This window comes from Truncatella angustata, assembly GCF_020726525.1.
Source record: "Truncatella angustata strain MPI-SDFR-AT-0073 chromosome Unknown BKA67scaffold_1, whole genome shotgun sequence".
NCBI classification, from domain to species: Eukaryota; Fungi; Ascomycota; class Sordariomycetes; order Amphisphaeriales; family Sporocadaceae; genus Truncatella; species Truncatella angustata.
Genome location: NW_025763381.1, coordinates 3,401,242 through 3,428,956, shown reverse-complemented (window position 1 = coordinate 3,428,956; position 27,715 = coordinate 3,401,242). Strand labels below are relative to the sequence as shown.

General features: G+C 49.6%; 13 protein-coding genes across 13 annotated transcripts; 8 read left to right on the top strand and 5 right to left on the bottom strand.

Moving 5' to 3' along the window:
- Window positions 1–1,436: 1,436 nt before the first annotated feature.
- BKA67DRAFT_530056 (uncharacterized protein) lies at window positions 1,437–2,535 on the bottom strand (the record flags this gene model as incomplete). Its single annotated transcript, XM_046099179.1, has 4 exons — window positions 1,437–1,691; window positions 1,752–1,908; window positions 2,008–2,293; window positions 2,358–2,535. 4 exons carry the CDS (start codon window positions 2,533–2,535, stop codon window positions 1,437–1,439), a joined length of 876 nt encoding a protein of 291 aa, XP_045964066.1.
- Window positions 2,536–2,989: 454 nt separating this feature from the next.
- On the top strand, window positions 2,990–3,348 carry BKA67DRAFT_653139 (uncharacterized protein; the record flags this gene model as incomplete). Its single annotated transcript, XM_046106307.1, has 2 exons — window positions 2,990–3,009; window positions 3,096–3,348. 2 exons carry the CDS (start codon window positions 2,990–2,992, stop codon window positions 3,346–3,348), a joined length of 273 nt encoding a protein of 90 aa, XP_045964065.1.
- Window positions 3,349–3,402: 54 nt separating this feature from the next.
- Window positions 3,403–5,439, bottom strand: BKA67DRAFT_653138 (uncharacterized protein; the record flags this gene model as incomplete). Its single annotated transcript, XM_046106306.1, has 1 exon — window positions 3,403–5,439. The coding sequence occupies one exon, from the start codon at window positions 5,437–5,439 to the stop codon at window positions 3,403–3,405; it is 2,037 nt and encodes a 678-aa protein (XP_045964064.1).
- Window positions 5,440–5,773: 334 nt separating this feature from the next.
- BKA67DRAFT_546252 (CHAT domain-containing protein) lies at window positions 5,774–10,238 on the top strand. Its single transcript, XM_046101379.1, has one exon. The coding sequence runs from the start codon at window positions 5,843–5,845 to the stop codon at window positions 9,986–9,988; it is 4,146 nt and encodes a 1,381-aa protein (XP_045964063.1). The 5' UTR covers window positions 5,774–5,842; the 3' UTR covers window positions 9,989–10,238.
- Window positions 10,239–10,704: 466 nt separating this feature from the next.
- BKA67DRAFT_33243 (RTA1 like protein-domain-containing protein) lies at window positions 10,705–11,929 on the top strand. The gene is made up of 2 exons (XM_046096251.1): window positions 10,705–11,185; window positions 11,241–11,929. Exons 1-2 carry the CDS (start codon window positions 10,872–10,874, stop codon window positions 11,869–11,871), a joined length of 945 nt encoding a protein of 314 aa, XP_045964062.1. The 5' UTR covers window positions 10,705–10,871; the 3' UTR covers window positions 11,872–11,929.
- Window positions 11,930–11,986: 57 nt separating this feature from the next.
- BKA67DRAFT_653135 (RNA cap guanine-N2 methyltransferase) lies at window positions 11,987–12,828 on the bottom strand (the record flags this gene model as incomplete). The annotated part of the gene is made up of 2 exons (XM_046106305.1): window positions 11,987–12,692; window positions 12,746–12,828. The coding sequence occupies 2 exons, from the start codon at window positions 12,826–12,828 to the stop codon at window positions 11,987–11,989; spliced, it is 789 nt and encodes a 262-aa protein (XP_045964061.1).
- Window positions 12,829–13,109: 281 nt separating this feature from the next.
- Window positions 13,110–14,669, top strand: BKA67DRAFT_546249 (GRASP55/65 PDZ-like domain-containing protein). Its single transcript, XM_046101378.1, has 2 exons — window positions 13,110–13,483; window positions 13,559–14,669. Exons 1-2 carry the CDS (start codon window positions 13,316–13,318, stop codon window positions 14,489–14,491), a joined length of 1,101 nt encoding a protein of 366 aa, XP_045964060.1. The 5' UTR covers window positions 13,110–13,315; the 3' UTR covers window positions 14,492–14,669.
- Window positions 14,670–14,914: 245 nt separating this feature from the next.
- On the bottom strand, window positions 14,915–15,555 carry BKA67DRAFT_530051 (DAD family-domain-containing protein; the record flags this gene model as incomplete). Its single annotated transcript, XM_046099178.1, has 3 exons — window positions 14,915–15,045; window positions 15,116–15,173; window positions 15,265–15,555. The coding sequence occupies 3 exons, from the start codon at window positions 15,553–15,555 to the stop codon at window positions 14,915–14,917; spliced, it is 480 nt and encodes a 159-aa protein (XP_045964059.1).
- Window positions 15,556–16,224: 669 nt separating this feature from the next.
- On the top strand, window positions 16,225–16,660 carry BKA67DRAFT_530050 (transmembrane proteins 14C-domain-containing protein; the record flags this gene model as incomplete). Its single annotated transcript, XM_046099177.1, has 3 exons — window positions 16,225–16,227; window positions 16,283–16,400; window positions 16,467–16,660. 3 exons carry the CDS (start codon window positions 16,225–16,227, stop codon window positions 16,658–16,660), a joined length of 315 nt encoding a protein of 104 aa, XP_045964058.1.
- A 234-nt stretch (window positions 16,661–16,894) lies between these two features.
- BKA67DRAFT_653131 (cytochrome c oxidase biogenesis protein Cmc1-like protein) lies at window positions 16,895–17,212 on the bottom strand (the record flags this gene model as incomplete). The annotated part of the gene is made up of 2 exons (XM_046106304.1): window positions 16,895–17,103; window positions 17,179–17,212. 2 exons carry the CDS (start codon window positions 17,210–17,212, stop codon window positions 16,895–16,897), a joined length of 243 nt encoding a protein of 80 aa, XP_045964057.1.
- Window positions 17,213–17,313: 101 nt separating this feature from the next.
- On the top strand, window positions 17,314–18,471 carry BKA67DRAFT_32916 (Prefoldin beta-like protein). The gene is made up of 4 exons (XM_046096229.1): window positions 17,314–17,581; window positions 17,637–17,727; window positions 17,997–18,189; window positions 18,299–18,471. Exons 1-4 carry the CDS (start codon window positions 17,545–17,547, stop codon window positions 18,329–18,331), a joined length of 354 nt encoding a protein of 117 aa, XP_045964056.1. The 5' UTR covers window positions 17,314–17,544; the 3' UTR covers window positions 18,332–18,471.
- A 4,239-nt stretch (window positions 18,472–22,710) lies between these two features.
- Window positions 22,711–23,756, top strand: BKA67DRAFT_530047 (histone-fold-containing protein; the record flags this gene model as incomplete). Its single annotated transcript, XM_046099176.1, has 4 exons — window positions 22,711–22,870; window positions 23,185–23,295; window positions 23,351–23,478; window positions 23,571–23,756. The coding sequence occupies 4 exons, from the start codon at window positions 22,711–22,713 to the stop codon at window positions 23,754–23,756; spliced, it is 585 nt and encodes a 194-aa protein (XP_045964055.1).
- An 897-nt stretch (window positions 23,757–24,653) lies between these two features.
- BKA67DRAFT_546217 (RNA polymerase I-specific transcription initiation factor RRN3) lies at window positions 24,654–27,663 on the top strand. Its single transcript, XM_046101377.1, has one exon. The coding sequence runs from the start codon at window positions 25,078–25,080 to the stop codon at window positions 27,169–27,171; it is 2,094 nt and encodes a 697-aa protein (XP_045964054.1). The 5' UTR covers window positions 24,654–25,077; the 3' UTR covers window positions 27,172–27,663.
- The last annotated feature ends 52 nt before the right edge of the window (window positions 27,664–27,715 follow it).

Genomic DNA, 27,715 nt, shown 5'->3' with positions numbered 1-27,715 from the left:
AAGCGGAAAGCTGTTCCTTAGTCGCGATCCTTCTACCACACTATATATATTTTGGCATCAAGTGTGAAATAGGTCCGGAGTTTGACTGCTAATATCAACCCACAAATTATAGAACAGGTCCTGGTTGGCAATATAACCAAATATTTGTAATATGTAGCAAATTTGTTAGATGCAGGCTAGTCCCGATCCGGCGATTTGACGTCAACTGCAAACAGGCAACGCCATGCGGTGGCAAGAGCTTACACGTGATATATTTGAGTAGTTTCAGATTTCACAGTCGATTATCCCAATCCATATTGTTCTGACATACCCAAGGTACAAGCAACCAACTTCCCTTGGCTGGGGCGGAAAATCTTGATGCAAGTCGAATGCCGTCAGTCTAGCAACCCATCAACTCGTCTTCGTGACTTTTTAAATATGTGTGTCGACCTCTTGCTCCCACCTCCGCCACGATCAGAGCTGAACAACTTTACAGGGACTGGATTAAGCACAACGACTTATTACTCCGGTGTAACACTTTCATGGTTACTAAACATTGTAATATCCTGCAGAAGTACGTCGGCGCCGGCTTTTCTGTCATATCTTGTGCTGACTGCTATTTCACAGACTCTGCGGGCATGTGACACTGGCCAAGTCGGAGAATGTAGATTTCTCCGATGATAATATCCACCTCATTGCAAGCTTCCAACTAGCAGACTACCAACACGTTATGGATACTCTTTAGGAAGTTCGAGATAGAACTTGTGTAGATGTAGAGAGAACTATGTACCGGACAATATACAGTGAGGGTATCAGCGATAGGGCTGTCTGCTTGAGGCTTCATCGAAGAATTAGAGATGCACGAGACGCATGGTTCAAGAGTCAAGGCGTAGCGCAGATAGTGCCGGCAGATTTGATCGTAGAGAGTGATTGAACACCGAAGCTCAAGCTGAAGTGCTCTTCGATGTAGTCGGTATTACGATTGAAAATGACTCGTTGGCCTGGGTTCCGTATGTGCATTTTGGGACCTGGTTCGTTAGCAAATTATAGTTATAAAACTACAGTGGTTGATATACCCAGCATGAGTAGTTGATACGTCTTCCACTGTAGGTAAGTCTACCTTTCCGCATCGTATTAGGTTCTTATTTCAATTAGACATCCTTTTTAGGCCCAAGTTGGCGGAAACATTGTGATTAATGACTAAATACAGCAGATGTGGAAGCTCAGGTCACAGAACCAAGAAAGAGCTTCTAGCGTCTCAGAGCAGTTGCCCGCTTGCTGCTAAATTGCAGATAACTATCGGCGAAAAGCTGTTATTGAGAGCAAAAGGGCCATTAAGTTCTGTTCGCCGTTGTTGATCGCATGGTTAACTGGGGTTGTTAAGAAACACGATCAAAACCGTAAGATATCTTGATGGATGGTTAACCTTGATTCTTGTACATTTGGGGGAACATAACCTACGTCGCGCTACACGTAATCAGGTCAATTGGCTTCGACTTTGTTGAGAGAGAGAGTGCAGTGATAAATGCAATTGCCGCCATCACCAGGATTATTACTCTACTGGTTGAATTACTCATTGCGTTGCATATCACAACAGGCGTCAATAATAAAAAGATAACTAAAGGTGTCAGGAGCACACGGGTCGCCTTGTCGGTAAAGTTTTGAGGGAAGACATGCACCAAAGAATCATCCGACTTATTTTCCCGACGCCACTGATGAGATTTCGTTATCATTGGTCATTCCCCAAGTTCGATGATATAGAGTCGGCTCACCTTGTCAAAGGAGGTCAGGACAGTTGATACCATATGCTCCAACCAGTGAAGCACGCCGTCATCAACAGCGGCAACGGTAAGCAAATCTTCTTCGCGACTTAGAAACTTTGTTTCTTCCCTAGCAATACAGGGGTTGCCTTCAAGCCAATTTTCGAGACTGGATACGTGCAAGGGTAATGGACTATCAAATGAAAGCGTCTTCCGACTCCGTTCCAAGAAATTATCTGTGGTACGAATTAGATTTACGATTGATTACTTTCGGGCTTGGATTTTAAAAGAACCGTATACCACTAGAGCTTCCTCGATTTCCGAGAGCACCGCTGCACGCTCTGCACTCTGGTCCATGTTGTGAGATGCCAAGAACATCGGGGACGGTTCATCATGATCGATCTTGTCAAGTTTCTTCTCCAATATACTTAGCTTGTTCTGCTTCATTAGCAGCAGCCTGACGCGTAGGTGTGTGAAACGGCGGAAAACATGGAAAGACCCGTGTGATGCCATGAGTGCCGAAAATCGAGGGTATCCTCTCCGGTAATCCTCAACTAAGTGGAAATACTCATTAGCCCTGACCAATTGGTACGATTCGATAGGATGGGGAAGACAGACTTTGGACTTTCTTTTTGCTGTCTTGGGGGGATTTGAAGTTCTTCGAAAACTTTCGAAATTGAGCAACTCTCCTGCTGATTTGACTTGTAAAGAGCTCACGAAGAGACGCTTCAGTTGGGACACTAGTAGAGCCAACGATTCCTAGTTCTATGTCCAAGGATGTGGTCTGGTTTTCCATGATGGCTTGAAGTCAGATTTGCCTTACTTGCTGGAACAAAGTCGGAGATGATTTGATGAACTAGAAACTTAATTACAACAAACGGGTACTTCGAATAACTCTGAGAAAAATTGTTGAGACATGACGAGGACCCCTTTTTCTAGGCGCAAGTACAATATTCACATGTATAACCGGCTAGAATACACACTTTGGGATGAGGCTGTAAAGGTTGGCCTGAAACGGCTTGTCGGCGATTGTTGGGCACTGGTGCCTGCAGCCTGCATACGGAGACATTTCTCATTCGCTATTCTTGTATACCCCTCAATAAAGATATCCATGTTTTAACAGATCCACACCGAAACATGGTTGAAGTTATCATTCTATCTACTTCTTCAATTTTCCCTCACAGTTTGCCCTAGGAAGGCGGTCGAAGACTTCACCTCCGACTTGTCATCAAGTACCATCAATTTTCATCATGCCGGAGCAGGATAACAAGTAAGGCATTCATCACGACCTCCTTTTTTTCCCTTTCTTTTTTTCCTTTCTTGGTCGCTGGAATCGCTAATACACCATCTCTCAAGCGGTGCAAAGCCGGTGATTGTCTTCCCTGAGGATGGCAAGCGTCCACACGTTGACAAGTACGGCATCACGTACAAGTACAGGCCAACTGACCGGGTATATCTCACTCCTTCAGGAGTCGGGGCTCAAGAAGGACCTTATTACATCTTTGAGGCCAAGGATGGACAATATAGCCTTTCAGAGAACGGTTCACAAGCTATAAAGAATGGACAGCTGTTCAAGGAAAACGAGTTGACTTTGTACGACCCGTTTTAATGCAGAAATCACATTCGTGTACTTCGGGAAATACCCTAGACCGCAGTTCACAGACTATGCTGTTACTTTATCGTTAGTAGTCCGTATAAGGAATGTGCGTGTACTCCAATCTCCCGCATCACCACCTCTCAATCCAGAGAGTCCCCAAATCAGAGCCTCCAAGCGGTCTATCATTAGCTTTTGGCCACCTCTTAGCTCATCATCTATCCGAGGCAGAAGCATTAGCGGAAATGTAGTTGGCTTGCTTGTGATGAATACCCTGACAATGTCCTCCGTTTGTTGTAGACCTCGCGCTCGCATATGTGTGGGGACTTCCATCTCCAGTGGTAGTTCGACTTCACCGGATTCCCCAGGCTTCTTAGGCGAGATGGTTAGACTCGCCCCGTTTCCTGAATCTTCGATGAGATTCAAAATTTCCCAACAAGAGCTGAAGCTCAGCACCGCTAGGTGCTTAGGAACTGTGCCCAGGTTCGTGAACGTCAATGACAATGTTTCTCCATGGGGAATCTCGTAAAAGCCGTTATAATTAGGAACTCGATCGTTACAGGTAATAGAGAATGATGACTCAAATTGTGAATCAGGGTTCATATTCTCAAGGCGCTCGAAGAACTTGTAAGTGGCGATATGCTCCAGGGCCTTGAGCAGAGTTTGATTGACTCCAGCATTGTTAGCACTTAATTCGGGGAAACCTGCAATTCTCACGCCATGAACATCCATTATCTCATACATAGACTTGTCATCAACACCAACTTTGAACATGACCCTCTCCGGTGTATGATCTGGGCGCTCACCGTCCTGGCTCGGATATTGCTCTGCTACGAGGCTCAGAAAGGGAGCATTCTGTGCACCATTCAACAGTACACCAGGGTTAGTGACACTGCGCATCAAAAATACCTGAACGCGGTGGGGAGACAAAGATGTAAGGATTTTTGCCTTCCAACTTGAATCATCCTCAACCTTTGTAACGTCAGAGACATCGCACATGCGTAGTTGAGAAGTCACATGCAGAACCTTGATGACTTCGGCCGTTACACACAGCTCTCTGCGTAGTTCCAGCGGGTTTTCTGATATAGTAAATGGATAGAGCGCGTATTCATCACCAACATGGACTCCGTGGGCTTCACCAGCATCGAGAACTATATTGCCCTGTTTCTGTTTGTATGCAGAAACTAAAGCCATAGATTTATTTAAAATCAGTCCGTCGAAAAATGAGATTCCGTTTTTCCCATAGAGCATCGGTGTCTGATGATAGTAGCGGACGTGAAAGCTTGCCCGTAGGTGCTGATGAAGTGACTGATGGCTGATTTGCATACCGCGCTTTCTCAAAGTCACCAAAGATTCCAACAAGAAGTAACTGAGGGCACCTCTGCGAGACACACCGTCAATATCGATCTCGGTAGCTTCTTCGTCCAAATCGCACGCGGTCAGAATTGTATAGCCAGCCGGGTCTAGAAGCTGCTGACCGTGACCTATGCCACGCGGTAACACATAAGCCGCGCCCCTTGTAGAGTCTTCATCTCCGCCCTCGAATGGGTTACTGTGATCTGAGTGGTCATCCACAATAGGATCATACTCAATATATCGAATGTCGGAGCGGAGGAGACGACCAGTACGGAGGACACGTCCCGAGAAACAGCAATCCAAAACAATGGTAACGAACATCCCCTTTTTCACCATCTTATCGATTGCAGATCTGAAGATCTCTCCATACAAATATTTTGACTCCTCAGGAGATGGGCCTTGGAGTACCAAAGCGAGCGCTCCATCTTTGTTTCGGCTCCCGTGACCGGAGAAATGTATGTAAACATAGTCGCCACTACGGCCGCATCTGATTACACGTTTTAAACGATCGATGACATTATTGTAGCTAGGAGAGTCGTATTTTGAGCTTGGAATAGGGAGATTTGCTGTGCTGGGAGGCTGGGTCATCAGTAAGGTCACATCTATGGGTGTTGAGCAAGTGTTGAGATACTTGTCAATAGCAATGACATCTTCGACAGCCCCTCTGAGAGACTGCCGCGGGTTCTCAACACGAACTTCCGCACCCATAAGAATTGCCCAATGATCGCCCTTGGGGCTTTTCTGGTCCATAGCGACGAGAAGGCTCAATGTATCGGTGTAGATTGAGCGAGTGAACTGCACGCGAAGCTGTCGACTGGGATTCGCAAATTGTAGTTACTGACCTGTGGCACCAATTCAAGTCACGGTCGGCCAGCTTCTGGCAAGCTGTGTGCGGGTAGGATGTTTGAAATGACCTTTTGCTACACAGTATTACGCTAATCCTGTGCGAATCACCATGCACCACGTCGGATAGCCGGGTCAGGCGAACGACAAGATCCACAGCACCCACAACGCAGTTACCTATGGAGGAGACGCGGCATGCTTACATGCTTACATACTGCCTCACAGCGGCGTACAGACAGCCACTGCGTATAGCCATCACCCCTCGTTTTGATCACTTACCAGCAGCAGTTGTGCTGTATTGAACACCCAAATGCCGCACACTGCACCTGAAAGCTGCGACGACCGCGGAATGGATTTACAGGGGTCTGAAGATGTTAGCGAAAGGCAACTAGTATCTAATTCGGTTCAAGTGTATATGCATCGAGAGCAGAGCAGGGGTGATAATTCTGAGCCCAGTGATCTGTCAGCGTCTCAGCTCCACGACCAAGCAATCATACATTTTCGGGATTACGAACGCAAGCATGAGGTTTTTTACTTGGACAGATCGGTGGAGAAATTGAAACGCGCTCTGGATGTCGCAAACAGAAATCCAAAGGGCAGCCGCCCCAGCCAAGAGCTCATCGCGATCAACCACGACTTGATCAGGATGTTTGCGAACCGATACATGCATACACGGAATGAGGCAGACCTACAAGCTGGGATCAGCGCAGGCTATAATCTTGTCGGGATTCTTCCTGTCAATGATTCTACAAGAGAACAGTTCCTAGCTACAATTGGATACCTTCATGGTCTACGTTATACTAGAACCGGCAACAAAGATGACCTTGACGGAGCTATTACTGGCGCCCAGATCACTCTCCGGGACTCCCCCTTGGACTCGCTGGATCATCAAGACATGCGTTTGAACTTAGCAGGTTGGCTTTTGGACAGGTATCATGACACTGTCTCGCGAAACCCGGATGATCTGAATGGGGCCATTGAAGGGGCTAGCCTTGCCACGCGAGTTTTGCGGCATCATGATCCAAGCCAACAAAAAAGGGCGGTTGCACTTTTGATCTTAGCTTCGGCCCTGTATGCCAGATTTGAGGGAAACGAAGATGCTGGTGCTATCAACAAGGCCATAGAAACATTGCAGGAGGCTTTGCTCGTTATTCCTGGAAGTCACCAACTGAGACCACAAAAGATGATGGATCTGGGCACATTTCGTGGCCATCGTTTTCTATGTTCAGGAAACATTGATGATATTCAGAATGTGATTCACTCTATTGCAGAGGCACAGGAACTAATTGAACCCGTTGGTGGTGATGCATTTGCGAACACTCTGGATCGGCTGGAGCGTTGGGCCATGCCGCGATACGTGACCACTGGCATGGCAAGCACCCTAGATCGTTTTCTCCTTCTCACTGAGGAAGCAGCTAGGCAATATCCGAACCATCCTACCGTTCTCTACCATTTGGCCAAGCATCTGCTTCTGCGGTCTGATAGAACCGATTCGAAAGAAGACATCGACCTCGCCGTGGAAACTCTCAAACCGTTGCTGACTATTACAAACCAAAGCTTGTATCAACTAGAGAAGGTTCTGTGCACTCTGACCAACGCGCTGTCCCGGAGATTTTCCTATAGTCAAAACTTAATAGACGTCGACGAGGCTATCCTTTTAGCAATGCAAGCATTGGAGCTGCCCGCTACAAGCAATACCACTCGCATGTCAACGAAGCTGGTTCTCTGCACAAGCCTGATCTCGCGGTTTGAGGCAACCAAGGACAAGAAAAATCTTGATGAAGCGGTCGAACTCGTGAAAGCGTTGGTAGAGAGCGTCCCTCCTAATTATCTAGATCGACCTACCATGCTCAGTGTATACGGAGAGGTTCTGGTCTCACGATATGAAACCTACAGAAACCCAGCCGATATCGATCTAGGTATTAGTCTCCAGGAAGAAGCCGTGTCCTTGGTCTCTGAAGACGATATTCGCCGCCCAAAAATAGCCTCATGTCTTGGAGTATTACTTCGCCGCCGGTTTGAACGGTCTGACAACATCGAGGACTTGAATCTCGCTATAGATATGATGGCATTTGCCGTGAATTATGGACCGCCTATTATGCATTATCGATCCAAAATGCAGATTAATTTAGGAGTCTTTCTCAATTTACGATATTTTAGAGTCGGCGCCCTCGAAGATGCAAACCGAGCTATCGAAATAACTGAGTCTATCCTAAACAAAGGCGAATTGTCTGACTCTTCCTTAGCACGTTGCTTGACACACCTTGCCAGTACATACACTAACCGTTTCCTCCGTCTGAAGGTCAAGGATGATGTGGATATGGCAATTGGGCTTATGCAGCGCGCAGTTGATGAGACCCCGGATGGATGTGAGAACTATGTTCGATTCTCAGTGAGCCTAGGGCAGCTATTGATCCGGCGAAGCCTTCTCGAAACGAACAACCGCCAAAAAGATGACATTGATGAGGGCATCGAACACTTAGCCCGTTGGCTTAAAGTCATGCCCGAGGACGATCCTGGGCTGTTACAAGCTAAAATTGATTTAGGTAACAGCCTCCGTCGTCGGTTTCATTTGGCGTATAATACCAGCGACATAGACGATTCGATTGAAATACTTTCAGATGCTTCAACGAACCTAGAAAACGATCATACACTACGAGCGGATATGTTTCTTGCGCTCGGGAAATCCCTGGAGTCCCGCCAGCAACATACCAAAGACACGACGCAGCAAGACCGAAAAGAGGCCGTAGAAGCCTTCTCTGAGTGTTTCAATAGTCCCAAAGGACTTCCAAGACTCCGCATCGCTGGAGCGGACCTCGCTGCTACCATTCTAGAGTCTTGGGGCAGGTGGGAGGAAGCATTAAATCTCTTGAAGGGAGCACTGGACTTATTTGTCATAACAAGTCCGAGATTGCTCTCACGGCCCGATCAGCAGAACCAGCTCAAGGAATTTGGGGGCATCACCAGCAGAGCGACTTCAGTAGCACTCAATGCGGGTCTTCCACAGTATGAAGCCTTGAGATTGTTAGAGGTCGGTCGGGGGGTTATGGCAAGTCTCGCGCTAGAGCGTCGTGTAGATGTCACAATGCTTGATCCTGGTATTGCGTCCAAGTTTGAAAGGGCTCGAACAAAATTAGAGACATCTCAAAGACTTGCGCATGCAGTCGTCGATGATGATCTCGCTTGCTGGGTCAGACAATCTCGGGACCGTTTTGACGCTGAGAAGGACCTGCAGGAGATCGTAACTTATATTCGTTCACGTCCAGAAACGAAAGGCTTCCTCGATGTTCCGTCTCTGGGGGATGTAACCAAAGTTATTAACGATGATACCATCGTGGTATTGAACGAAAGCCAAAGTGGCTGCGATGCCTTCCTACTCGATAGAATCCACGGCGTTAGAGTCGTGACCCTACATAAGTTGATACAACCAGATGTCAAATATTGGGTCGATAAGCTCCGGTCTGAACGGCCTCGCATCAACCCCCTTATGCTTGAATGGCTGTGGGCCGCAGTTGCGGAGCCTGTGCTGGAGGCATTGGGGTTCAAGTATCAGCCGTCGCGAACTAGGTTACCTCGGGTGTGGTGGATTATGGTTGGCATGATGAGCCACCTTCCGATTCATGCCGCGGGAATACATAGCAACCCTACGAAAACAACGTTACGATGCGTGGTATCGGCATACGCTGCGTCGTTGCGGGCATTTGTTGTTTCGCGGACGCATAGCTCCCAAGTAGACCTACGTGCGCAACATAAAGCCGTCCTAGTGGGGATGCCCACGACTCCTGGGTACGGAAGCCTGCCTTTCGCCACGGAAGAAATACGAAAGCTGAAAGACATTTGTCCACGGCTGGGCCTCAAGCCAGTGGAACTCGAGCGGCCTTCTAAAGTGGACGTGATGTCACACTTGGCAGATTGCTCGATATTCCATTTTGCTGGACATGGCCTCTCCAATCCACTGGATCCATCAGAAAGTGGTCTTATGCTGGAGGACGGACTTTTAACTGTGACTGATCTTCAGGATAAGTGTTACAGAAATCATGGTCCTTTCCTAGGTTTTCTTTCAGCATGTTTGACGGGCGCCAATGATATGGATGCGCTGATAGACGAAGGAATTCATCTGATCAGTGCATGTCAGCTTGCGGGATTTCGTCATGTTATTGGGACGCTCTGGCAGGTGTCGGATAAGACTTGCGTGGAAGTCGCAGAGAGAGTCTATAAGGCTATCGCAGCGGCAGACAGTAATAAAGATGATGCTGTCTGCCTGGGGCTTCACGAGGCTGTTGTCATTCTACGAGACACTTGGGCCAAACAACACTTCATACAGAACGAGCACGCCGATCAAGTGATGGACGGACAGATCGTCCATACCCGGGACACCAAGCTGAAATTAAAAAAGTCGCAACCAACATCGCTTATTGAAGCAAATTGGATACCTTATGTATGTTACAGTCCCTAGCGTGTCGACAGAATGGACTCTGGTAGGGTGTAATAGGCTACTTTATTTTTATTTTTCAAGTAGTCTTATCCAATGTGTACTTTCCTGGGGTGGGAATTAAATGATTACATGTAAATGGAAAGATCGCTGGCGGCGCAGTGAGGAGTTTCGTGGTTTGCTGTGCTCATGACTTGATCTATCATCTTTGAAAAAGTATCGCGTGATGAACTAGGTTAGATACTACCTGCATGTATGGTATATTAGTCAAGCCACACTGCTTTGGGGTGCACTCTGCAAGTGAAGGTTGTTCTCTTTTTGGATTCGTTTTCTCCGCGTAAACATTTATGATTAATTTAGCTCTAAGCCCGATACTTTGCGGGAAATTAACTGTAGACACCATGGGAAGTGCAGCCAAAACTCAGTCCAGCTCCCGCAGACATACCAGGCGGCAAGGCTCAGCCCCCATGCAGCGGAGGAGGCGGCAGGGCGACCCCCAAAAATGGCCATTGGGGCGATGCGATGCAGATACAACCTCGCGGTTGCACGCGATTGGCCAGGTGCCTGAAATAGTCGACCTTAATCACCCGACCTGCATGCAACGTACAGCCTGCGGTGGCTCGGGTTTGTTAGCTGGGGGGTGGGGGGTCCTCATTGCATACCAACATTTCTTACAGCCATGTAACGATGCCGTAAAAGAAGCAACCAACATTTCGTGCTGCCGTCGAGGTAGTTTGGCAGTATTTCATATAACAAAAAAGTATATTGGCGATGGGGGCGGCAATGTTAGGTTGTGTTGCACGAATGCTGTCCTTGAGTTGTTCTTCGCCTTAACAATGTTCGAGTTCTCCCTGGTTTTGGTCACGACTTTATTCGGTTTCAAGAGGTAGCATGTACGGGTGTCGATATGGAGATCACTTCACTATCATCGTGCACGTATAACACTTGTTCCATCTCATCGTCACCGTATGGTTACCGTCCGAGTCGAGGAGTCAGCATCGTCTTTATATCAAGCTTCACATCAAGCTTTATTGGCCTGCAACTCATTACTCTGCATACTAAAAAATGGCTCTCGTTCAGCATACCATTGTCTATAACTTGCCTGTTTGAGATGATCGGTTATGCCATCCGTTTTACTAACTGGGACAACCCTTGGGACATACACCTTTATGCTGTGTCCGAATTCTTCCTGACTATAGCGCCGACAATGATGACAAGCAGGTAGGGACCCAATAATTGTTGCCTCGTTGCGACTTCAAGCTGACAATGGGGGCAGCATCTACCTCATAATAGAAAGAATGCTGTTCATTCTCGGCCGGGAGCATTCAGTCGTCAATCCGCGATGGTATCGCTTTTTTATTTTGGCGGATATCATCAGTCTCGCAACACAGCTCGTTGGACTTGGCATTTCCATGTGGGATATTGCTGCCACTTATAACGCCGGGCCCGGTTCTGACAAGGGGGGGCGAGTTATTGCTGTGGGCATTGGCATACACGCGCTGCTGCTAACGATTTTCTTGGTTCTCTTCGTTGTTGCACTAGTACAAGCAATATTCGCCTATCGCGAACTTGGATATACCACCTTTAATCCTGAGGGAGGTAGATATAAAAGCCTGCAGCGGAGGTTCAAAATATTCCTTGCAGTATTGTTGATCGACGTTCTGTGTTTGCTGACACGGGATGTATATCGAACCATAGGTTTTGTCGAGGGGTTTGATGGTGGAACCAGAATCGAGGGATGGTTTGCATTGTTTGATGGCTTGGTAGTGTCAGAGGCCGTTCTGGGCCTGGCTGTTCTCCATCCTTCGTACGTGTTTACCGACTATAGCAAGAAACAGGAGGCGGATAAGCTGAGCACATCATCGCCAATCAGCTATGGAAGGCTCGTGAGGCAGTCCATCATCTAAACCGTACATTTCGACCTTGAAATTGATTCATTTATTCCACGTCGTTGGTTTATAAGCGTGATTGTAACTCTTCGAAAAGTTGCCTGTGTATAACGACTCATTGGCAATACGGTATTCAGGCTTCTTCATCCATCACTGTATCCTCCTCTGCGGTGTGACTGTTGAGGCCCTTGTCTGCAGGCATGTAGGCCACCAGAGCCTTACTCGCACCCTCGACGCAATACTGCACGACGTCGACCTTGATGCCGTCCGGTACTAGTCGCGCGATCTGGCTCAAGTCACTTGTGCGGGGCAGGTAAAGAGCATGATCCATGCTCTTGTAAGCTTGGTGCATCGCTGCTAGGTTGTAGGGTTCCATAGTACTCAAGTCAAAAACCGCATCTGTCGAGTAGCCTGGTCCTCCCCACGGCGGCGATCCGAAGAGTACCGTCTTCTCTATATCAACATTGATGGCGTCTCCCAAGCTGGCAGGGGCCGAGTGAAGGAGCTTGAGATACTCGAAGCTGTCGCCGTTTATCCAGGTAATCTCATCGAAGACACCACACAGCTGTGCGTGATGCTGAGCACATGCGAGTGTAGCTGGGTCTTTTTCGATCGCGATGACCTTTTCCCATCGTTCTGAAAGAGCAAAAGCAATCGAGTTTGACCCAACGCCGGCAAATACATCAATGATGGTGGTCTTCTCGTCAGAAACTGTCTTGGGTAATTCCCATGCAATCTGCGTTGCGACGGGCTCGGGGGTCACACCGTACCAAGCACTGTCGGTCATGTGAATACCCTCATTGTAATTTGGGAATAATGTGTGCCGTTGCTGCCAGTATCTGGGAGGTGAGGTGAGTCCGACGCACGCGGGAGAAGCAAGACAGCGACCTACTTTTGCAAGTCCCAAGGGACTTCGCCCAGGCGTTTCCAGTGATGGCACTCGTCGGTCAAGGGCAGCTTCTTCGCTGCATCCATTTTGGGCTGTTCTGGGAGACGGCCGAATGGACCAGAAACATGCCGGACCATTACTCGACGTGGTCAAGACTACTCCTTCATATCACCAGATGCGCCGTCCTCAGTGAGTTGACTAAGCTAAGAGTTTTGACAAAGATGAGCGAGGCTGATGTTGATGAAGTCTGTGGCGCCGCTTGTCTAAGAGCAATTCGTCTAACGTAACTAACCTTAGCTGCTAGACTAGACTAGGTTAGCTGACGTTAGTACGTACGCACATGGACTGTACCAGTAGACCCGCTTGGGCCCTGCATAAGGCTGAGCTGCGCTGAGCTGAGCTAATGTGTGTTCTTGAACATAATGACAGCTTTCATATGGTCCGAAGCTTAAGCTGGGCAATTTAATCAGCTGTACCCTCAACCACAGATCTGCATTGGCCGTCGATTCCGTTTGTCTTGTGCATTCTAGAAGCCTACACAGCGGTAAGGCTTGACGGGTACAAAATCCGACCATGTTTAACGCACTCAATCGCTTCATATCGCGCCTGGACGGCGACCCGCAGCAACAGCAGCGGCGGGAACAAGGAGGCTATGGATTCCAAGTCTTGCGGAACGCAAATCTCGAACTGGGGATCGAGCCCTGGTTCGACTTCATCGTAGCCATCAACGGGCGAGAGATCGTACGTGTGGCTCACGAGAGACCGTTTGGTCATGCATTACTTCACAGCGAAAACTAACCATGGCCAACACAACAGGACAACCCCGACCCCAGGCTGTTCGCCCAAGAAGTCCGCAACTGCGCCGGCGGCACCGTCGCCCTGGGCCTCTGGTCCGCGAAAGGGCAGCGCACCCGCGTTCTGCACCTCCCCGTTACGCACGAGAACCCATCTCTCGGCCTATCGCTGCAGTACACGCCCCTCGCTCTCGTCTCCAACATCTGGCACGTGCTCGACGTCCCCTCCAACTCGCCCGCCGACAATGCCGGCCTCCTGCCGTATAGCGACTACATCCTCGGCACCCCCGACGGCGTCCTCCACGGCGAGGGCGGCCTGGGCGAGATGGTCGAGGACTACATCGGCCGGCCCCTGAGGCTCTGGGTCTACAACAACGAGTACAACGTGACGAGGGAGGTGGAGATCGTGCCCAGCCGCGAATGGGGCGGCGAAGGCGCTCTGGGCTGCGTCTTGGGATATGGTGCGCTACACCGCCTCCCTGCGCCGTTGGATGAACCCGTCAATGCGCCTGGTGAGACCATGTTTGATGGCGGCTTCAGCGACACCGTCGGCGCGGCGGCCGATCAGTTCACGACTCTGGCACCACCGCCTCAAGACGGCGCGGAAGCATTTTCTCCCTCGGCACAGGGCGCCTCATCGTCTGATTTCCTGGTACCGGCGCAGATGGTCGGGGCGCCGCCGCCGCCAGCTGCGGGTGGCGCACCACCAAGGGGTGGTAGGAAGAAGGATAGACATGCGGTCGGTCATGGCCCAAACAGACTGATGGACGACTACTTCGCGGAAGAGGAGAAGAAGAGCAGGGACTTGGACGGCGCATCTTCCAGGCCAAAGGCGACGCCCCCGCCACCACCACCGAAGACAGGCGGCGTGCCTCCACCACCAAAAGCAGGGCCACCGAGGGCATCTCCCCAGCCAACGGAAGAAGCGGCAGAAGAGAACAACGATGTCGACTAGGTATCCATCCCGGCACCAAACTTTGATGGGTGGGTTATAGCAGGCAGACAAGGATCAGTAGTCAAGGTTCCAAGAGGTCCATACATTGGCTATTATAGCAAAAGCGCTGGTGACAGGATTCGGATGCTACAGCGATTGACGAATCTCAATCATTTCTCACTGCCCACGACAAGTATCATCTAGAAATTTTGTGTTTTGTCTCTATCTGCTCGCTTTTGGTGCATGATTCCCGTGCCGTAATATAGTACAAATGTACAGACCTGCTCGTCAACCAAAGTCTTCGCCTGTAGCTGGTACCTCAAATACCAAAATCAGAACTTTTGTGGTGCTGATTCCGCTTCCTCGTCTAGGAGCCGCTGCTACGTGGAGTGTCACGTTCCCGCCTCGCAAGCCTTATTCCAGGCCAATCAGGGTATATATCGCTTAGTTTATGAAGTTGATGACGAAGAAGTGCAAGATCAGACTGCCGACAACATAATCGGCGAATGCTCTCTCGTGTGAAACTGCTGGGAATTCCGGCTTGTTTGCTTCGGTGGTCTGGATTCGGAGGGATGCTACAGCATTTGTGTAAGCTTCTACTGGCCAAAGACCCAGATTCGGGGGGGACAGTCCTCTGTGACTTACCTGTGAGAACGAATTGGCCAACCGTGGCTCCGAAACCCGACAAGAAGGCGTTGAACGGCTGTTGTGAGTGGCCATGGTTAGCTGAGATTCCCAGAACAAGGTGTCCGCGACGAAATATGTCTATCGAGACTATCAAGAAGGACGCGTACATAGTTACCGGCCAGGATGCAGTACAGGAACTGCAATCCACCAACGGCGACCAGGAAAACCATGAAGACGTCGATCAGCTTGGTCCGCTGCGGGGTGTTCTTCTGGTAGTATTCGACGATGTTCAGGGCGATCTGGTCCCATCGGTTGCTGCTGGCGGTACCGATCTTCTTTGGGACGGCAGGAGCAGCGCTCGGCGTCCCAATGGTGTTCGTCGTCGTCTGTATGGGCGTCGCGGTGCCTGTGGAGGGGGCCGACGGGGCGGCGCTGCTCGGGGCAGCCTTCTTCGCCATCTTTAATAGCTGTGGTATCGTCGAAACACGGAATGTCTCCCTTTTGCTCAATTGGTTGCAAGAAGAAAAGTCGGAATTGTGTGAACGAAGGTGAGAGTCGCCGTGTTGCTTGGTGAATGACAGGCCCTGGAATTATCTCCAGTGGAGGTCTGAAGTTGAGATGCGCCAAAGGGACACGAAGCTCGATTAACGTCAGCGAATCAGAAGCACCCAATGCCCTCTACGTGGCTCGTGCTTCAATTGTGGGGGCTTTTACTCGTTGCTCAACAACTACGACTACGAGTTGCACTTAACAGGGGGAATTATTCTACAGCTGATTGATGCCTCTCCAGCTGGTTCTGGTTATCCATCTCATGCGAATCAAAATGAACTTTTGGGTCCCAAAGTGGTGTGCAAGTACGATGGAGCAGAGGATCAGGATCGCACCCAGTTGGTCCCTGCCAAGACGGATAGCTCCAGCCACACTTGGATGAGGTCAGCGACGGTGATTTGAACGAACCTCCGATGGGCTTCGGACCCGCACTGCCTCACCTCGGTCTCTTTGTACTGTCCGTCGACATTGAAGCTGCTTTGTAATTCATTCCCAACTCAGGTTCTTACAAAGTCCTAGATCTTTACAAGATACGCCATACAAAAACCACAGGAAGTAGGTCATAGGAAGAAGTCATCATGGTAAGTCTCATTGCGCTTGGCCGTACTCTAAAACCTTTGCTTATCGTGAGATCAGGGTCTTGAGAATATAGCATATGGTCTGGGCGGTCTGACCGCGCTTGGAGGCACAATTGGATACCTGCGAACTGGTTCCGTCCCGTCTGTTGCAGCAGGATGGACCGTTGGTCTTCTATGTATGTATCGAAATGCTTCTGAATTCGCGCCTTGGTGTATACATTCGTGAGACTGATGGTTTCCAGACGGCCTTGGTGGCTACCGCCTCCAGAACAGTGAGCCCCTCGGACTAGAGCTTGCTCTTCTTGCCTCCGTTGTCCTCGGCGGATCTTCCATCCCTAGAGCTCTCCGCCTGAAGAAGCCCGTCCCCGTGGTGCTAAGCTTGGTTTCGCTGTTCGGCGCTTTCATCTTCGGCGATGCATTCCGCAAAACATTGTAAGAGAGATTTGAGAGGAGTGTTTCCACAGGGTGCGCTTTGCAGCTGTATAGTACAGTCTCCCATAAGGGGACAGCATGTGGACTGCCGCATGTGATGCGACTTTTCCAAAATAAAAAAGTTGAGCCGTCCTTACAGACGCCGTAGCCAAGCAAATGCTCTCCTGTGATCCTGAACGCCACACCATGCTTATATTTGTTTTACATCTATTCCGCGCGAACCCGGTGCGAAGCACGATTATGAGTTCTCGTCAATCTCGGCCCACGCCTTGTTGATCTTGTCCCTCTTAGCCTTGGCTTTCTCGCGGTTCACTGCCGTGCGCTTCAGTCTCTCGGCTCGCAGACACATGTTGACCTGTTGCTTCGTGTCGCTACACATGCCTAACGACTTCCACAGGAAACCGCGGGCGTGGCATTCCTCAAGGGCCGTCATGACCTCCTCGCAGGCTGTGGGTTTGGTGCTGTGTTAGTCCAGACTGTGCCGAAGATTCATCTCGAGCGTGTGTTTGAGGTTCTATTTACCGACGTTGTCTTTTGTATGCAAGTGCGGATGCATCTTGGAATTGTGTGTAATATAAGGACCTGGGCAGGAGATGTGCAGACGCTGGCGCAAAAGTGGCTTTACTGGCTACAGATGGTCCTTGGAATCTGAAGATTTGCTGGTTGTCGCCCGGTTCTAGGGGTTCGTTAATAGCGGGAAGCATGGGCCACATTTTCGGCGGTTGGCCTCCACACTTTCCCTCCCACTTGGGTCCAATGGATCGCGCGAGAGGCATGTTCATTTTCATTTATTCCGCAGCCCGATATCTCAAATAATATCGAAGCTATATATTCGAATCTTCCTTGGCCATTGCGCTCAGCTGTCTCACACTCAGCTGCATTCTCGAAATGGCGTCGAAAAATTCGTCCGCTAAGCAGCAGCAACGTAAGTCCAATTCTGATTGCTCATGGAGGGGTCATATACTGATCTCCCTTTTCAGAACTGCAAACGCAATATGGCAACTACAAAAACACTCTGCAGCAGCTCGCACAAAAGATTGGCGATGTCGAACAGGAAGCAGAGGAGCATAAGTGAGTATTTTCGGTTCTAGTGTCGAGACCTCATTTTCCAAAGCCCTTTCTTGCTTTGGACGTAAATTCCATGCACCCCTGTGCGGGACGCTCATGATCTGATTCAACTCCCAAAATATCCAAATCCACTGCTCTTATGTATTTCAGTTTTCCGCTTTCTGTCATCAAGTGCTATGCGTGCAGGAAATATCCCTATTTCTTGGCTACATCCTTATCCTTTCCTATCTCGCCACTACCTAAAAGCTTTTTTTCAGCTAATGCGGCAGCAGGCTTGTTCTAGAGACATTGAACCCGCTACCAGGTGACCGTAAATGCTTTCGCATGATCAACGGCGTATTGGTGGAACGGACGGTGCAAGATGTGATTCCCGCACTGAAGACGAACGCGGAGGGTTTGAAGCAAGTCTTGGACGAGCTGGTCAAACAATACAAAACGAAGCAGGACGACCTTGAAAAGTGGAAGGTTTGTCATTCCATTCCCATGCCACCGAGAAGTTCAAGGCAGATACTGTGTTTTGGCATGATATTTCAAAGAACTAGAACCTCAAAAGAACTGACTAATGCCGTTACAGAAGAAGAACAACGTCCAGATCGTGCAAAATTGAGCTTCATTGGCAGTACATTTCCATGCTGCGTCTAAGGCGAGAGTAATGACACGAGTTTGGCAAGGACGAGTAAGGCCAAAACACTACTCGAGGTATGCATTCATGATAATGCTATCAAAGGCTCTGTGAGTTGTCAACCAGATAGGCATCCGTCGGAGGCCGCAAGCGCAAGGTTGTCTTGGGCACCATCTCCGGCATAAGCCAGGCTACGAAATGGATGGTGCTGGGTTTATGGGAAACCCTGTCTTCCATAAATATAATTCACCAGCTGTCAGCTAGATGACGGTTACAACGAAAGACCCCGAAGATTTTGATGTGCTGTACAATTACTACCTGAATGCAGATATGCCAAATTTGTTTCGCCTCAAAAGCTTTTCTGCCTGCGAGCACAATTTGACAGTCAGCCAAACAACCACCCACTTTGGTCCGTCTGCGTTTTCTAAACTGGCATGTCGCAGAAGCATGTAATGAATGCTTATAATACGAGCTGATAGAGTCCGGTGCTAGATGCCCGGTGTCCGGTGTGATCGCACGTTTTGTAATCGTACCTTGGCTGTCGGTAGATCGTCCCGGTGAGCGTTTACCTCAAGCGCCTGCTTGGGATCCCATTCATACGCAATAGAATTCGGCAGAAGTATTAATGTATGCAACCCAAACACCGAAGATAGTCGGTCTAGACCGTAGGACTTGTATGAAACGAAGGCTTGCCGCACACATGAAGCAAAATGTTGTCACTATACAACTCATACGTGCATTGGGTGTCACATTTGTCAAGACACGAGGGTGTGAAGACAGTCTCGCTTGCAGCGTCATCGTTGTGGTTGTGCAAAGAATGACTGCTTTTTGTGGGGGTAGCGGAACAAGACCTTGGAAAGAACTTGCGAAAACGTGTTCGCAACCAGAAAATGATGCTTGAGATGCGGAGTGCGAGCATGTCTCCGGATGTTCAACGCCGTATGCACAAGTGCCCGATGGCGGCAGCAATGGGGTACCTATACCGTGCCACATTAATGTCTTGCAAAATTTTGTGTTGAACCATTGAGATTCCGGATCCAGATTGCTGGGACTGTGTTTGACGTATGTAATGATTGATCTCATCGCTTTGCGACAGATCAAACGCTAGGGGTCTAATAGTGGTGAAGAACGAATGAGCATGTAGTCAAACATGTCTTCGCATTCAACGATTGGGCAGCAGAAGAGTTCATGGGACGCAGTTAGGCCGCATAATGCACCCTGCATGCTTGGTGTAATTGATGCACATGCAAGTCTAGCGAGGTGCACATAGTCGTAAAGGCAGCCTGGTGCGATTGCCATGTATCTATCCATTCGCAGGGAGGTCATCTAGATCATGCGATTAGCCAGCTGCCAATGATCCACAGAAGTACCAGCTCTACTGTTTTGCCGCCGAGGTCTCACAGAGGGAAGGCTTGAGCACACTCTTCTCAGCGTCCTGGGATATTGGCCGACAGGTCGACGCAATTTTGGTTTAGTGCCCAATCAGATCGACTTTTGAATCGTGATTTTCTCCATTGGCTGGGGATTCAATTTGATTTCCGTGCGTGCCGTTGTGCCAGCCTTATGGACAGCCAACGTAAGACTGGAAGCATGCTTAATTAGACTCCAGGCAAACCTCAGCCAGTCGTTGAACAAGCAAGGTTTATACGAATGTCCATTCAAAAGCATTGCCGCTCTGAAGGTTACTGTCAGCCCTTCCTGTTCCTGTCGGGCAGCTGCGTTGACAGAGGTGTAATGAATTGTCGAATATGCGCCAATATTAACCCCAGCCACCTACGTTGATACTATTCATAGACTCCTCATTGCCGCTGAAGCTTTTGTCCAAGCAAATGTAGAGAGAGAGACTTGATTGCGAAGAAGAAATGAGAAGATCCATAGGCATACGTCAGATCCGGGGGCTTGAATGTCACCGTGAAGAGGAATTTCTCACCGCTTCATACGAGTGTACATGGTTTCTTCCCAGGAAGAAAATCCCGTCCGTGCCGGTACGTATCGACAGTATTTGAGCGGGTGGTCCGGGGATGCACCCAAAACTGACAGTAGTAGCAACAAGTAGGCGCAAGTTATTGTAGCGGTCAAATCTTTTCTGTTCTGTGAGAATAGGTAAAGCAGAACCCATGATCCCATGCCGTAATCGGGTCAATGCAGAATTCCCAAGATCGCCAGCTAATAAGTCGAAAGCTCTTTGGCCCATGATCCGTCCATATTGATGGGGGCGGAGCTGACTTGACCTACAACGTATCTGACATCACAGCCTCCAAACGCTCGAGGCTGAAACCACAGACATGTAGAAAGATGATTGATGAGGGGCTGATCCGCACTTACAAGGAACCAGGATATCAAGGGAATAAGTCACCAGTGATAATACTCCGTACAGATCTGGAGGCAGGTTCCAATGCTACCGAGCGCGGCGCTAACAAGGAAATAAATGGTCGACGGCATATGGGCGCTTCCTGGGGATTCAATCAAATATTTCGTCAAGCTCTTGTTGCTCCCAGCCTCCAGCCTATGGAGGGGGGCTTAAGCTAAAAGGTGCCCAGCTTCTGTTTGAGTACTAAGCACTCTGTAGAGGAACCCGCAATGGCTGATAGTCGATAAATCACCCGCTCTCCAACGGCCAACAAGAAGACTCATATGGATTATTGTATGTGGTTTCTCAGGTAATCATTGGCTGGTAATATACAATCGCATTTGAATCTAGTGGCTACTAGCAACATATAATATCAACTTCTCAACTCTGTCGTTGGCCGGTGAATACATGACATTACAGTAGTCTAAGGTTAGGTTAATTATCGTCATTGTCATTCTCGGAACGGCTATCAAGAAAGATTTGTGTTTAAGTTATCGGCTGGCCTGCCTTGCATTCTCCTCCCACCGAATATCCACCTCCAAGTGTTTGGGACCCCCCCCCCCCCCCCCCCCCCCAGAACGAAGCTTACCCTTACCCGATCGCTGACTGACCGCAAAAGTCTCGTCAATCAAATCGTCCCAAATATTCCCACTTTCATCAACACTTACCGCATCATCGGCATCCTCCTCTGCTAGTCGAATCCCAGTGGTATCTGATCCTCCGGCGGCGCATTTTACCCCACGTAGTTGATGTGCAAACTCGAGACTATTTGCGCTCAAATCTCGTCAGCCAGTTTAGGCAATCCACTGCAGTGGTTCTTGTTCTTGTTCTCGTTTGTTGCGACCCGACCTGACGCTTGACCACATGCACCCGACTGGCCCTGCATCTACATACACTACACGACGCGCATTAAACGACCTGCGAGGCCGAGAAACGACAACGCAGACCCTCCCTTTTGCACTTCGGACCAAACCCAACACAGTAAGCCCAATCGATTCTTCGCCTCGACGCCCCCTCGATTATCTGGTCGAAAGTCGGAAGTCAAACGAAGGAGAAAAAGAAAATAAAAGATCAATCAATCCTGCTACAGTGTATTCTGACGCGACGCTGCAGCCCGTTGAGGTGCAGCTATCCATCCATTCCTGCTTGGTGGGCGTGGCTGTCTATTTCCAGCAACACCCCCAAAGTGTACCCGCGACGGACTTGGTCCTACTTGCGCGCCCGCGCCACGATTTAACCACTCGCTTTCTCTCCGAACACCGGTGTAACATAAACACATCCGCCTAAACAGACACCCAGTATTATTCGATACCAACGATACACGGCTTGACCATCGCTGGTGTTTCTGGCACATCGTTTGGGTGCTGCTTAATCCGATATAACCGGCAGTCGCCATTTGGTACAAAGCTTGGGCAAACAGTACATCGTCCCATCGCGCTTTATACTGCAACTAGGTTCGTACTGCGCAATTGCACTAAGCACTAAGCAACCCATTGAACCCATAAGGAATCCATCAAGGCCCGCAATCCAGTAAATCTCCCAAAGTACATACATTCACCCCCGCTTCCACGCGGGCATCCTTTCCGTCCACGTTTTGCATCCCGTCCCCGTCTGCCCACTACCACGGCCGACCGCTTCACTACCAAGCCCAGGCCTAAGGCTCACTTGGAATAGACCAGGGTCTTGCAGACCGACTCTGCATATCACCAAGCAAACCGTCATAGCCTGAGACTGTGACAGGGCTGCCACGGGAACTGTGAGGTCACGCTGGAACAGACTACTACTCAACTCAGTAATAGCCGTAGTTGGGGGTCCGCATCTCGCACAAGACCCTTGACGCTGAGAGATACTCCTCTGCAGCTAAGCCGCGCGCAGTTGCAAGCCCTACTCCCTTGCGACGTGTCCGAGGCAGGGACACATCATCGATACCTAGTTTGAACCTAGTAACCAGCTGTGCGAGTTGGCAGTCCAAGAAAATTGAAAAGAAGCTACCACCCGCTGCAGGTAGCCAAATATGTCGGATCCCCCCCAATCCCCTTCGAAGGATGTTGAGGCAGGTGTACAGTCACCCGATGGCGATGAAGCACAAATGAATGACCCTCAAGACCCACACAGCGGCCTCGGCTATGAGTTTGAGGTGAAGGAGCAGGACAGGTGGTTGCCCATAGCCAATGGTGAGTGAGACCCTCTTCTATCCTCTGCTCTCTGATTTGTGCGCGCCTGTGAGGTGGGATATGTCCTGCTGCAAGCTACGAGCGAGTCCTCGATGAGAAGCTGTGGGTGAGCTGTTGCGAGCGTTGGTTGGAATCGCTTCTTGGTCATTTCGCGCATCTGGTTCGCATTGGCTACGAGATTCTGTAACAGCCGCGCATGAACAGATCGTCCATGTCGAACGATTCGCCATCTCAGTCGCCAGAAGCGCCTCGCGCTTCTTGCAAAGCGGAGAAACATGACGGCCATGATGCTAATATACGCAACTTTGCACCAGTCGCCCGCATCATGAAGATGGCGCTGCCCGAAAACGCCAAAATCGCGAAAGAAGCCAAGGAGTGCATGCAAGAGTGCGTGAGTGAGTTTATTAGTTTCATCACGAGCGAAGGTAAGCAAGCATACTCTCTCCTGGATGAGAGGGGACGCAACTGACTCGTATCCAGCATCCGAAAAATGCCACCAGGAAAAGAGAAAGACTGTCAACGGCGAGGACATACTCTTTGCTATGACTTCTCTTGGATTTGAGAATTACGCAGAGGCTCTCAAGATCTATCTTTCCAAATATAGAGAAGTAATATTCATCCCATGTCTCTGACAGTTGCAACAGGTCTCAATAGACCTGCAGCTAGCGCTGTTTACCTCAAGTTACTGACCAATAATTAGCAGTCGCAGTCAAACAGAGGCGAGAATCAACAGGGCAGACCGGGCAGCCAGGGTGGTTATGGGCCGAGTGCACCCGGCGGATCGAATGCCGCTGGGTCGGGCTTTCAAGGCAGTGAATCTGTCGAAGGTGGTGATGGTTATTTGTATGGCCAAGCCCACAACGGTGCAGGCGGCGAAACCTACTAGGTGGCCTTTCAGCTGTTACTGCATCAACCAAACCAGTATCAACACTACAGAAGGTCGCGTGGTCTACCACTAGGTCTTGGTCGTCGAACAATGCTACTTGGAGTGTGTATGAGTACAGGCTGCGCAGACTCAGGGTCTGTCCCAGTGATTAGGGATAGGTTTGTGGTCACGGTTTGGAATGGGATGGGTGGTGTCTGTACAAATGATGAGATCTCGGACAGGCTGGTGGCAGGGGACGACTGCACAAAAGTAAGGCTGCTTGATCGTTTGATCTTCGATAGATTCCCCCCTGGCGTTTGCCCCATATCCCTTTCTTGGGGTCTTGCGTGGGAACATAGTCCCACGGCTCGGCACCCATCTTCAGTTCGACAGTATTTCGGCTTTTGGACGAGGATCTCAGCCCGCTTGTACCAAAGTCAGTTTATTTATATAAATCCATTTTGAATTTGGGACTCGAAGTTCCAGAAATTGTGGTTGACTACACTGTTCACGGGTTGTCTCCAATCAGGACCGTGGTCGTTGATGCTTTGCTGGTCACGTCAAGAAGATGTGCTAAACGGACACTCCATAGTAGCAAAATATTTGGGAGAAGGATCTGGTTGTTTGCTACATGGTGAATCTGTCTTGCACAGATGCTCTGATGTGCGACTATGGGCGCCGGGTGGGGAACGGTATCGCCGTTACGGACTGCCAAAGTATTAAATAAACCCTCGACTATAATTATACGTACTTCATCCTTTGCATACATTGAATGAGTCTAGCACGACCCCCAGACTGTAACTTTTACTTTGACTTTGACGCGAGCGCACGTGCCATTTTTGCCCCTCCACCTTTTGCCTTCGCTATTAACGGTTAGACTAGTAGACGAACCTTGCTTTACGTTTAACCCACATTACATACGTTCCTACTACCTCTGTCTCCTACGTCAACTAACCTAGTTACATAAGTTAATTACTTAGTTACGTAGTTAGGAGGTATCTTGCTTGTTAGCGACCGCCTAAACTAAACAGTCCGCTTATCGAAAATCAAAATTTTGGAGAGACACTCGAATTCTCAATGCCTTCAATTCGCCTTGGCTGCATTCGATCAATTTATTCTCATCTCCCCCACGACAAGACCACGCACATTCTTCCAGGGCCCTTGTATTCGATCTGACAATTATGTCCCACGATCTGTTACCTCTACTTCCTGCGACTTGTCGAAAATAAGACAATAAATCAACATCATTGCTCTCTAGTTACTAGACACTAGATTCTAGATCCGCGTCGACAATAACTTCTAGCTCAAGTGCGGTTGCCATTCGTGGCGGTGACGATTCTCGATGCCCGGTGTGCAGATGCAGCCCGCCGCCACAACAACGGTCGCGCAGCTGTCGAGACAGGCCGCAAAGATCGCTTCCTCCCCAGCACCGCTCAAACCCATTCTGAAATCTTCGCAATCATTGAAGAGGAAGGCTTCCGACGATGATAGCCTACACAGCGACGGCACTATGGATGGTTCTCAGAGCCCCCGCAAGCGACAAAGAGTCGAGTTCAACATGAATCTAGAAATCCACGAGGTTGGTACAAGATCCGTCGACGAGGTCAAGAAAGAGATCCAGGACGCCCTCGACGGTCACACTCGAGGAGATGACGAGGAATATGATATACTAAAGCAGACCTTGTCTGGGAAGTACCGATTCTACGACGACGATGACGAAGACGAGGACCCTGATCCGACTCTACCTGAGAAGCGCCGCCAGGAACTCAAGGTTTACATGGTGGCTCTGGCTAGCTTTGTACCGCATCTGGGCAGGTCTGCCAACGGTCTTGTGAAAGAGGTTCTGAAGTGTCAGTGGCTTGGTCGCGATGACCAGTTCGTCAGAGTCTACACCCAGTTCCTAGGCGCTCTGATCAGTGCTCAAGGATCATACCTGGAACAGGTATTGCTGTCATTAGTAGACAAGTTCGCCGAGTCGCGACCCTCCTCATGGGCAGTGCCTGGCTTCCCTCCTGTCACCAAGGAGCGTATGCAAGTTCGCCTCCACACAGCCCTTCAATACCTGCTCCGTGTTTTCCCCGCAGCTCATTCCGTCCTTGGCCGCATAATCGACAAGAAATATCCCTTTGACGAAGAGTCTTCACGAATCCACCTGGCATACGTCGACAACCTCCTTCAATTACGTAGTTATGCTGTACCTCTCAAGACTGTCATTATGGACCTGATTATCAGCCATCTGGTACAGATTGATGCACACATGCAGACGGACCTGGATGATCTGGACGACAATCTCACCGCCATGGTTGCCCTTGCCCTCAAATCATCACAGGCAACAGCTGAGCTCCAAGGCGACCAAGAGTTGGACGACAGTGACGCAGAGTCCGTTGCGAGCGACGACGACGAAGAGGATGAGTACACCAAGGTCAAGGCTGTGAAAGAGAGTATAGAGAAGATGGATTTCACAATGAATACCCTCTTCCGGTTGAATGCTCCACAATACGCCGATCCCGATTCAGACGAAGCCATCGAGGCATTTGGAGACCTGTTGGCCGAGTTCTCAAACATCATCCTCCCAACATACAAGTCCCGACACACGCAATTCCTCATTTTCCACATTGCCCAAAAGTCGGAACGGCTCATGGATGCCTTTTGCGGCACCTGCATCAACATTGCTTTCGAATCACAACGGCCTCTTGTTCTCCGGCAAGCTGCATGTGCCTACCTGGCTAGCTTTGTAGCTCGTGGCGCCCATGTGCCAGGCCATATTGTTCGTACTATATTTGAAGTGCTTGGGTACCATCTCGACCAGATGCGAACATTGTACGAGGCATCTTGTCGTGGCCCCGACGTCCGTCGATATGCAGCTTTCTACTCTTTGACCCAGGCATTGATGTACATCTTCTGCTTCAGATGGCGCGACCTGGTGGCTTCCGTCCCGGAAGATGTCGATCGGGATGACCCTTCATCGTATCTGGACCAGGATATTGAATGGGAAGCTGACGTCAAGGACATCCTTCGACGAAACATTTACTCGAGGTTGAATCCCTTGAAAGTCTGCTCGCCGGGCATCGTAGACCAGTTCGCCTTGCTCGCCCATCGTTTCAGATTCATGTATGTGTACCCACTGATCGAGGCGAACAAGCGTCTGCGGCTGTCACAGTTCGTCTCCACAGCCTACGCAAATGGCGGGGCCTTGCGGGAGTCAGGTCTGGACCTCAGTGACGAAAGCTGGCAGCGACTGGACTCCTTTTTCCCATTCGACCCTTACCAGCTACCAACGAGCAAACGCTGGGTGGATCCTGACTATCTACCGTGGCAAGACATTCCCGGTCTCAACCCGGACGACTCAGACGAGAGTGACGAAGAGGAGGAAGTTCACGATGAAGACGTCGAAGAGGATACTGCAACAGATGATGAGACTGGCGCAGACAATTGAATTTGCATCTGAACAGACAACAAAATCAACCGTTGCAAGAACACGGGCGAATATCTACGTCGATGTTCGAGAATTGGCATTTTACAGGCGTTCAGGCAAACCAAAAGGGTATGAGGATACGAAGAATTCAATGTGTTGCAATTCAAGCTCGGCATAAGGCGTTCTGGTACTGGTATGGAGCATCTAGTGGCGTCTGGCACAGATAGTCGGATATCGTCTGCATTCATATAGATATATTCCTGGGGACTATAGCTATGTATATAATCCATGACTTCTACAACATGCCGTCGTTCAGCTTTGCAGTCGCGAGCAACGGTATATTGGGAATGCCTACTGTATGGCAGGTATGTATAATGTGTTACACCAGCGCCAAGACTATTTCTTTCCTCAGGAAGCATTGTTTCGGAGTATCCGTATCCTGGGAAAGAAGCTATGAGGTAAAGAAGCCGATCCACTAAGTTACGGACCCGCCACTGCGGTAAGCACCCGCGTCTAAGACGGCTACGCCCCGTCATTGGTTGGTGCCGGAGCGACTGACATACCG